The sequence below is a fragment of the Bos javanicus genome, chromosome 22 (assembly GCF_032452875.1).
Source record: "Bos javanicus breed banteng chromosome 22, ARS-OSU_banteng_1.0, whole genome shotgun sequence".
In the NCBI taxonomy this organism is placed as follows: Eukaryota; Metazoa; Chordata; class Mammalia; order Artiodactyla; family Bovidae; genus Bos; species Bos javanicus.
The window spans coordinates 52,357,383-52,368,426 of NC_083889.1; the positions used below are offsets into that span (position 1 = coordinate 52,357,383).

Consider the following 11,044-nt stretch of genomic DNA (forward strand, 5'->3'; position numbering starts at 1 on the left):
GCTAAGAACCTTTGATGAATGCAATCCCGCTAATAACTGGATACGTATTCCAACAAGTAGCAACAGTATTCCATGAGTAGGAATACCCCGAGTGCTCTAACCAAACTGCTCTTGAAGCATGTTTATATTGTCTCTAATTTTTCACCATTATACGCCACGGCTGCATGGATCTGATGATGAGACTCAGGCCTTTGAGGACCTGTTGGGTCTGCCAAAGACTGTTCTGTGCTCTGCCCCCTCTCGCTACTTCCGGCTCTGTCCTTCTCAGCTCCACCCTTAGCTTTTGGAGGAAGGGTGGGCTGCTCTGTGCCTTGGTTTCCCCACTGGCGGGCTTCAGTGAGAACACCGTAGCCGCTCCTCTCCTCCCCAGTTTCTGAGTCTCCTGTGGAACAGGAACCCAGAACCAAGGGCGGTTGGCAAGTCAACAACCTGGCCCCAGTAACAGGGAGCTGAGGAAAATGGGAGCCCTCGGAGGAGGGGGAGGCTCCTGCGGCTCCCCTTGTGGGCTGCTGCCTGGGGCCGCCTGTGTCAACAGCCAGGGGTCCCTACCCTGATCCTGTTGGGGACAGCCTCCCCTCTTTGCCCTGCAGGGATTGGCCTGGGGGATGTGGGCAGCGAGGCTCTCCCTGGAGAGGTTGCTGCCATCAAACCCAATGACAGGGACTAGTGAGCCATGAATTGTCAGATCTTATGATTTTTTTTGAATTAAATCAGGCATCCAGATTTTTAAGGACTGACAATCAGTATTTTAGGGCTTCCCCAGTGGCTCAGCAGTAAAGAATCTGCCTGCCAACGCAGGGGATGTGTGTTCGATCCCTGGGTGGGCAAGATCCCCTAGAGGAGAAAATGGCAACCCACTCCAGTGTGCTTGCCTGGGCAATCCCATGGACAGAGGAGCCTGGTGGGCTACAGTCCAGGGGGTCACAAAAGCCTTGGACATGACTGAGCGACTAAAACAACAACAATCAGTATTTTAAAAATATATGCAACATGGTAGGTGTCAGCCAGAGTACAGACCATCTGTACTCTTCAAGAGCAGTTTGGTTAGAGCACTCGGGGTATTCCTACTCATGGAATACTGTTGCTACTTGTTGGAATACTTATCCAGTTATTAGCGGGATTGCATTCAACCAGACCATCTGTCTGTGCTCTCAGCTGAGAAGTGGTCACACAGAGAACTCATGGATCCCAGGCAGCTGTTTTGGAACCAAACCACACCAACCAGGCAAGAGACGGCACAGGGTCCTGGAGTGTCAGAGCCAGAGGTGGCCTCCCCGTGGCACAGGGTTGGGGGAGAGATGGACACTGAGGCCAAAGTGAAGGGACGTGCCCAGCATCGCACCGGTCTCCTGCCCCCAGCTCGGGGCTGCCTCACTCCTAGGCCAATTGCCCAATCCTCCTTGCCTCTTAGTCACTGGTATTTTGGACTGTTGGCTAACACCGGGTGCCTAGCAAAGGAAAAGAGAAGCCCCTTTCAGGAAGGCCTCAGCCCCCGGAATGTCGCCAGCAGGACTTGGGCAAGGCTGCGTGATTACCACCTAAAGGGGTCACAAGTGGCAGAGGATCCGAGAAGGGACGATGGCAGGGGCTTGGAAGGCACTGGTACTGGTGGCAGGCTTGGCAGCCGTGGCCTGTGTGGCCCAGCGTGGCCTGAGCTATGAAGAGATCGTCACCCAGGCCCTGAAGTTCTTCAACCAGGGGAGGCGAGGACAGCGCATCTTTGGCCTGCTGGAGAGCACCCCGCCGCCACCTGATTTGGTGAGGGTCAGGGGCTCAAGCCCGGGGAGTGGGTACCACCTACCTCACAGCATCCTGTGAGGCCAGCAGGCAGGAGCAGGTGCCCCAAACAGGCACAAAGTGCTCGGTTAACAGCAGATGCTGCTGTTATTACTATGATGTTTCTCCACTCAGAAGGTAAAACAGAGACTGGAATCTCTCTCCAGCCTGACAGCTGGCTAGCTGATCAATTCTGGGTTTTGCCCAAGGGTGGAATGTGGGGTCTGGGAGTCCATTCTGCACTCAGGCCCTGGACTTGAAGGAGTAAGCAGAGCTGTTTCAAAGGATGGACAGGAGCCAGACTGGTCCCACCAGAAGGCACCTCAGCAGGGCCTTCCAGGGTCCCCCTTCCCACCCCCTTACCTCTCTCCTGGCAGTTGAGCATGCAAGGCAAGTATTCTAGGTCCTTTGTCCCAGAAGAGGAGATTGAGGTGCAGAGATGGGAGGTGACCCCTCAAGGTGGTCCAGCCATGAAGTGGTGGCCTCCGCTGGTTTCCAGAAGCCATGCGCACCTTCAGTCTCTGCTGAGGCTGTTTGAAGCAGCCGCCTGTCTTAGGTGGGAAGTGCAGACTTTGGGCAAGCCCTGTCAACTTGGAACTGTGATCTCTCTCCTCCCTGCCTTTGTTCTCTCCTGTGTAAAAGGGAGATGACTGTGACTCTTCTCCTGCTTCTTTAGAACTCCACCACGATCCCGCTCAACTTCAGGATTAAAGAGACTGTGTGCTTCCTGCTCTGGTACCGCCGAAGGCCCCGAAAGTGTCCTTTCAGGGAGGGCGGGGTGAGTCTCCCATCCATCCCCTGGCTCCCCGCCCCAATGAGCAGGACAAGGAATCTCCCCTCTCTCTCACCTCCTTCCCGGAGGCCGAGTTTGCTTCCACCCACCCACAGACAGGTGAGGTTTGACTGTGGAAGCTTTTTTAAAAAATTGGGTTTTTCCTTATGGCTTTTTCTTACTACAATTTGCCCATCCTTATTAGAAAAGCAATGCATGCTAAAGAAGCAACTAAATATTAAAAGAGAAAGAACAAAGGGGGACCATAATCCGCCTCAGTTCAATTTAGTCACTCAGGTGTGTCTGACTCTTTGCGACCCCATGGACTGCAGCACACCAGGCCTCCCTGTCCATCACCAACTCCTGGAGCTTACTCACACTCATGTCCATGAGTCAGTGATGCCATCCAACCATCTCATCCTCTGTCGTCCCCTTCTCTTGCCTTCAATCTTTCCCAGCATTGGGGTCTTTTCCAATGAGTTAGTTCTTTGCATCAGGTGGCCAAAGTATTGGAGTTTCAGCTTTAGCATCAGTCCTTCCAATGAATATTCAGGACTGATCTCCTTTAGGATGGACTGGTTGGATCTCCTTGCAGTCCAAGGGACTCTCAAGAGTCTTCTCCAACACCACAGTTGAAAACCATAAATTATTTTTTAGTTTTTGTTGATGCTTTTATAATCCACCCAGATAACTGCTGGCTTTATTTTTCTGGGCTCCAAAATCACTGCAGATGGTGATTGCAGCCATGAAATTAAAAGACGCTTACTCCTTGGAAGGAAAGTTATGACCAACCTAGACAGCACATTAAAAAGCAGAGACATTACTTTGCCAACAAAGATCCGTCTAGTCAAGGCTATGGTTTTTCCAGTGGTCATGTATGGATGTGAGAGTTGGACTATAAAGAAAGCTGAGCGCCGAAGAATTGAGGCTTTTGAACTGTGGTGTTGGAGAAGACTCTTGAGAGTCCCTTGGACTGCAAGGAGATCCAACCAGTCCATCCTAAAGGAGATCAGGCCTAGGTGTTCATTGGAAGGACTGATGTTAAAGCTGAAACTCCAATACTTTGGCCATCTGATGCGAAGAGCTGACTCATTTGAAAAGACCCTGATGCTGGGAAAGATTGAGGGCAGGAGGAGAAGGGGACGACCGAGGATGAGATGGTTGGATGGCATCACTGACTCGATGGACATGGGTTTGGGTGGATTCCAGGAATTGGTGATGAACAGGGAGGCCTGGCGAGCTGCGGTTCATGGGGTCGCAAAGAGTCAGACACGACTGAGGGACTGAACTGAACAGATAACTGCTTTTCTAATATTAGGAAAATATTTTATTATAGCAAACTAACAAAATTTAGAGAAGCGACGTAAACAACAAAAAATCTGCAACCCCACTACTCGGGAGACAACATTAACTGTTGGTGTATCATCTTCGGTACCTTTTTGATGTACACACGAGTGTTTTAAACAATATAACTCCCTCTCGGCTAATTTATGGAGACCCTTTCCCGTGTAAGAACTTGCATGAAAGTCCTTAATGCTATCGGGCGCACACGGAGCCTGCCCGGGTGTCCCCAGCGGCCGCTGCTCCCTCCGGCGTCTAGCGGGTGGATTGGAGCTCGGGAGTCGGGGGACCTGGGCGAGGGCGCCGTCTGCTACAGCCTGTGTGCTTGCTCCCCGGCAGGAGGAGCGGAACTGCACCGGCTCCTTCTTCATGCTGCGGCAACTCCGCCTCCTGTCTCTCAACTGCGTTCCGGACCGTGAGCTGGAGCCGGAGGTGAGCCCCTGCGCCCTCACCTGCCCCAGTTCCCGTCTCAGCGGCGCTCTGCCTGGTGACCGCCAGTGATCGAGGGTCCCTCATCCGGGCCACTGACTTAGGCGCGTGGAACCTCAGTTTTGGAGGTCCCAGACCTTAGACCTGGAAACTGAACCGGTCTAAACTCAAGTAGTCTGGAGGGGAGAGGCGTGGCCAGACCTTGATGATTGACTGCTAGTCGTCTGGCAGAAGGGGTTGGGGGCAGGAACTGATGGTCTCCTCCTGGGGCTGGGAGGGGACTCAGTCTTCCACCGGCTGTTCTCTGGGCCTTGAGCTCTGGTAACCCGCCTCCCCATCCCACTTTTGGGAAGACCAGCCGGAGGTGGAGCCTCCTGGTAAGTGAGTGCAATAGCCGGGGTGGACAAGAGTGGCAGGCGTTTCTAGCCCCTCTGGGCTTTGGGAGTGGGCCTGACTGGGGACCCCTCCAGCACCATCACCAGGGTCACTGCCTGGACCTCAAGACTCATCCCCACCTGGGGAGAGAGGGGCCGCACGTGGGACAGGAAGGCGGGGGGCGATCGATGAGGGCGCTAACCGCGGCATCACTTCTGCAGCCCCGCCGCCGGGAGAGGCGCTCTGCTGGGTCTGCTGGGGAAGACCCTCCAGAACTTGACAGCTCCAATCTGCCACCTGCGGTCAGGGACATGTACGAGAGAGCCAAGTACGATATCATCTCCAACATCCTGAGGAATTTCTAGGGCTGGAGAAGGGAAGGGATGCCCTGCAAGCCCACAGCGACCTGCGATTCCCACCCATTCTCTGCCTCTGCTGCCCTTAGCACTCCCTGGCCTGCAAATGAGCCCACCCATATTCCTCAGCCTTTGCACACCTGCTTCCCTCTGCCGGGGAATTCCTGCCCATCCCGTGTCTGTGGATGCTCCACATCCTTCCAGGCATAGGTCCAAAGTCACCTCCCCCAGGAAGCCTCTCTGCTCTTCCCTGAGCAGCACGTGTCCTTCCCTCGACCGTGGTGCAGTCACGATCCTCAAACCACGCTGGCAAGTACCAGCTGCGTCCTGGGCTACAGAGCACTGTCTCTCCTCCCAGCAGGGCCCTCCTGTGCCAGCTGCAGGGGGCTGGGGAGGGAGTTTCTCTGCCAAGTGCTCCTGAATCCCGGGAGGACAGTTCTTTCTGGGCAGGACCCTGAGTGTCCCTGTTCCCTGCTCAGTCACTGTGATAATGAAATGTCCCTTCATGTATCTAGCACCCCCAAGAGGGTGCCAGGGCATCCTCTGCTGAGAGCGCCAGGAGTGAAACTCAATAAAACGTTTCTAAGTTGAACGATGATGTGAATAAGTGAATGAATCAAGTGCCAGGGATGAACCAGCTGGACTTAGGAGGAAGAGACCAAGGAGGCAGGTCCTGGGAGTGAGATTCCACCGTGCACCTTGGGCACACAGACTCCCTGCGGTCAGGGCAGTGGCAGTGACGAGAAACGGGATAATGAGGGGCGCCATCTGAGGGCCATGCTGGGAGCTCAAAGGCAAAGTAACCTGCCCCCAGGTTATTCTGGAACCACCTCTCCTTCCTTTCGGCTACTTTTATTCTTCCTTCTTTATCATGAAGCTCCAGCCAGAACCTCTTCTGGATCCCCAGACTCGCACATCAGATGGCCTCATAGACGCCTCCCCATGGATGTCCTGGGGTGCCACCCACTCAGAATCTTCCCTCCAGACCGCCCTTCTTAGTGCCCAATCCAGCTGATGGCAGCCTCATCCACCCAAGGACGTGAGCCCTGCTCAGACTCTCTGCTGTCTCTCAGGGAGAGTCTGGTTTTGGAGAGTTGGTCTCAGTTCCTGATCCATCCAGCCCTGTGAAGAGGGCCTGGCACATGGCAGTTGCTCAGTAAATACTTGAGTGGACGAGAGCCCTTTTCTTCTCACCAGTAGGCCCCCTTTTTCAAATCTTTGCTAGAGAAATATCTGTGGGAAACCCTCTCATTTGAGGGGCCATAGTGTAGAGCCCCTCGGGGGAATGGGTTTTTTCAGCCAGGGCTTCCCTGGTAGCTCACCTGGTAAAGAATCCGCCTCCAATGCCAGAGACTCTGGTTCACTTCTTGGGTCGGGACGATTCCCTGAAGGAGAGGCCACAAACTCCAGTATTCTTGCCTGGAGAATTCCATGGACAGAGGAGCTGGTGGGCTACAGTCTATGGGGTTGCAAAGAGACGGACATGACTGAGTGACTAAGCACAGCACAGGGAAGCCAAAGACTCCTGTTAATGATAATAGCCATGATTTATGAACGCTACTTCCCAGTGAACCAAAACACACTTCTCAGGTCTTAGAACAGTATTGCAAGGTGCATGCGTCACCAGCAACTTTTAGTGAGAAAACTACGCCTCAAGGAAATTGGTTGACTCGACTGTAGTCCACACTCCAACCCCCTTGTAATCTAAATCTAGGAGCGTGTAATCTAAATCTAAATTGAGGGAGTGACCCTCAGGTGGGAAATGGGCAGGTTTGGGTGGACCAGGATAAACTAGACCTCAGACCATCTCTCCCTGTGGTGCGGTGATGATGTTCACCTGGAGAAGGCCCTTGTAGCCCCACAGAAGGTGCCAGCAGCTAAGGCACACCGTCTACCACTCTCTTGCCTGACCTCCATCCCCAAGAGAATACTCACAGGCCTCAGCCAGGTCTTCTGTGGGGCCCTGGACAGTAATGGGGCTCAGCAACTTCTCCCCGGAAGTTCAAGACTCATCTGTGGCGGTCAATGCTGCATCACACGCGGTCTGGGGAAGCTGGCCCATCATACTGTACCCAGTGAGAGGCAGGCCTATGGGACCAGCCACCAGGCTCTGCTGGGCTGCCCTGCTGCATTCTCCTAGTCCCAGCATGATCAGGCCCTGAGACAGCACCAAGGCGCCAAACACAGCTCAGCCTCTTGGCCTTGGCAGCTTCTGAAAGTCTTCAGAGCCATCAGAGCAAGACTGAGAAGGGAGAATTCACCGGGGTTGGGCATGGGAACACAATGGGTGAGCAGACCTCTAGGTTAACATCTAAACGGCTGCAGAAATCAACTTTCGCTCTCTGTACAGATACTTGTAGCTCAGCTGGTAAAGAATCTGCCTGCAATGCAGGAGACCCAGGTTCAATTCCTAAGTCTGGAGAAGGAAATGGCCACCCACTCCGGTATTCTTGCTGGAGAATCCCATGGACAGAGGAACCTGGCAGGCTACAGTCCATGGGGTCACAAGAGCTGGACAGGACTTAGTGACTAAACCACCATCACCATAGACAGATATGATGTGAGCTTTATTTTTAAAAGAAAAAATGACCATAGTCATTTTATGTCCCATTTTACAACCAGCTTATTTTCCTTTAACCTATCAGCCAATACACTTCAGTCACTATTGGGTCACATTTTTTCTTTTTTTCTGTCTTATGCTCCATTGGGTGACTAGACTTCCATTTATTTAAGTTACTCCTGCTGTTGAAGTTGTTCCCGTTTTTTTGTTTTGTTTTTAAACAATGTTGAGATAAAAATAAGTTCCTAGAATGGAAATAGTATCAGAGTGTATGAACATGCTAAGAACTTAATGTATTGGTAAATTACTATCTAGGATTGTAGACAGTAATTAAGCAATATTGCTGTTCTGGCAGTTTTATTTATGCTACTTGGAAATAGGGAATGGCCTGAGTGCCCAGCCAACAGAGGAATGGTTAAGTAATCTGTGTTATACTCACTGGATTGCATATTGTACAGCCTTTAAGGTAAATCTGAAGACAACGTTATATCAAGGAAAATGCCTGTGTTAGACTTGAGCAAAGGACCTGCTAAGTTGGGTTTATCTCCACGTGATGGAGACCACAGAGCCCTTGGAGTCCACAGGTCCCCTCATCATCTCGGCCTGAACTGCACCCCAGGATCTGGAGCCCCAGAAGAGACAGTAAACCTTGGGGCCTTAGAGGCCACAATGCAAATCAGTGTCCAACTTTTTTTTTTAAACAGCTTTATTGAGCTGCAGTTGACACAGAATAACTTGCACATATTCAAAGTATACATTTGATAAGTTTGACATAATGTCCATCTGTGAAACCATCCCCACAAGATAGTGCACATACCCACCACCCCTCCAGAGTCTCCTCACACCCGTTAAACTCTGAGTCCTCGTCGCCCTGCTGTCCTCAGGCAATCCGCGATCTACTTCTGTTGCTGCGTTAGTTTGCATTTTCTACTTCTTGTTCCCTCAGGCGTCTCTGACTCTCTGTGACCCTGTGAACCGCAACGCGCCAGGCTTCCCTGTCCTTCAACAACCCGCAGCTTGTGCAAACTCATGTCCATTGAGTCGCTGATGCCATCCAACTATCTCATTCTCTGTCGTCCCCTTCTCCTGCCTTCGATCTTTCCCAGCAGCTGGGCCTTTTCTAATGAGTCAGCCCTTCCCATCAGGTGGCCAAAGGATTGGAGCTTTAGCATCAGTCCTTCCAATGAATATTCAGGACTGATTTCCTGTAGGACTGACTGGTTTGATCTCCTTGCAGTCCAAGGGACTCTCAACAGTCTTCTCCAATACCACAGTTTGAAGGCATCAATTCTTCGGGGTTCAGCCTTCTTTATGGTCCAGCTCTCACATCCATACACGACTACTGGAAAAACCATAGCTCTGACTAGATGTCTGGACCTTTGTCAGCAAAGTAATGTCTCTGCTTTTTAATATGTTGGTCACTGCTTTTCTTCCAAGGAGCAGGTGTCTTTTAATTTCATGGCTGCAGTCATTGTCCATGGTGATTATGGAGCCCAAGAAAATAAAGTCTGTCACTGTTTCCATTGCTTCCTCATCTATTTGCCATGAAGTGCTGGGTAGAGTTCTGTATAAATGGAAATCTGCTATAGACTGGAGGTTTGTGTTCCCTCAAAATTCACATGCTGAAATTCTAACCTCTAAAGTAATGGTATTTGCAGACTGGGCATTTAGGATGTACTGATATTAGGTCACGAGGGCTCTGGAATAACTGATGTTATAAAAGGGACTGTGGAGAGCTCGCGTGCCATCCCCGCCATGTGAAGACACACAGCAAAAAGGCGACTGTCTGTGAGCCAGGAAGTGGGGCCTCACTAGACACTGAATCTGCCAGTCCCTTCATCTTGAACTTCCCATCCTCCAGAATTGCAAGAAATACATTTCTGCTGTCTATAAGCCAGTCAGTCTTTGGTAATTTTTATAGCAGCCTGAACAGACCAAGACACAGCACACAGCAATGTCCTCCTTTTTTGACCAGCTTCTTTCACTAAGCATCATTATTTTGAGATTCTTTCATGCTGTATCGAAACATCAATCATTCCAATCTCCTAAGAGAAGTGGGTATCCACCCTCAGGGCACCTGGAGACAAGTGAAAAAACTGAATTATAAATTTAGAATCATCCTTCAAATAATAGGCCCAGATGGCTTCACTGGTGAATTCTATCAAATATTAAAAAAAATAATACTAATTCTTTACAAACTCTTACAGAAATAAAGGAGGAGGAAACACTTCACTCGTTCTATGAGGCCAGTACCACCAGCCAAGGACATCACAAGAAAAGAAAACTACAGAATACAGCCCTAGTGAACACAGATGTATTATAAAAAACTCCTTTAAAAAATATCAGCAAGCCATTCAGCAACATATAAAGGATTACACACCATGACCGAGTGGGATTTATTCTAGGAATTCAATGTCGTATCAGTATCTTGAAAATCAATTAATGTTATATACCATATTAACAGCTGAAAGGACAGGAAAAGCTGATAGGTGCAGGAAAAGCATCTGATGAAATCTAATACCTATTCATGACAAAACAGAATGCAACTTCCTTAACTTGAAAAAGGTCTCTGATGAAAACCCCACAGCTTGACATATTCACTGGTGAAGGACCATGTTTTCCTACCTAAGACTGAGAACAAGGCAACCATGTCTATCTGTGGCATTTATACACCACACTGTACGGCAGGTTCTTTTCTATTTTTTTTTTTTCAGCCAAAGCATGCAGCTTGTGGGATCTACTCCCCAACCAGGACTGAACCCAGGCCATGGTGGTGAGAGCTCTGAGTCCTAACTACTAGGTTAGCAGGGAACTCCCTATACTGGAGGTTCTAGGCAGTGCAACAAAGCAGGAAAAAATTAAAGGCATCTGTATTGGAAAGATAAAACTATCTTTATTCACAGATGGAATATCATATGCATAGAAAATCCCAAGGAATACACATATGTGAAAAAATTTTTTTAAAGATAAAGACTTTAAAGGGAATTTCCTGGAAGTGTAGTAGTTAGCAGATCCCCGGTGGTCTAGTAGTTAGGATTTGGGGCTTTCACTGCCATGGCTCAGGTTCAATCCCTGGTTGGGGAACATCCTTCAAGCTGTGCAGCACAGCCAAAAAAGAAAGAAAGAATAACTAATGGATGAGTCTGGCAACGTCACAGGATACAAGATCAACATACAAAAAACCAATGGTATTTCTATACACTAACAAAAAACACCTCCCGAAATAAAATTAAGTCAGTGTAGTTACACCCACACAGCATAAAACACAAAAGCAGTTAGGATCAACTTAACAGAAGGCAGTGCAACCCTTCAAAAATGAGAAAATATTGCTGGGAGAAATCAAGGAAGATCTAAACAAATGACAAATATTCCATGTTCATGGACTGGAAGACTGCATTGTCAGGATGCTAATTCTCCCCAAATTGATCTCTACAT

The 11,044-nt window shown here is 49.9% G+C and overlaps 1 protein-coding gene across 1 annotated transcript; it reads left to right on the top strand.

The window, feature by feature from the left end:
• The first annotated feature begins 1,480 nt into the window (after positions 1-1,480).
• On the top strand, positions 1,481-5,621 carry LOC133235450 (15 kDa protein B-like). Its single transcript, XM_061396986.1, has 4 exons — positions 1,481-1,758; positions 2,453-2,554; positions 4,229-4,321; positions 4,915-5,621. The coding sequence occupies exons 1-4, from the start codon at positions 1,579-1,581 to the stop codon at positions 5,056-5,058; spliced, it is 519 nt and encodes a 172-aa protein (XP_061252970.1). The 5' UTR covers positions 1,481-1,578; the 3' UTR covers positions 5,059-5,621.
• The last annotated feature ends 5,423 nt before the right edge of the window (positions 5,622-11,044 follow it).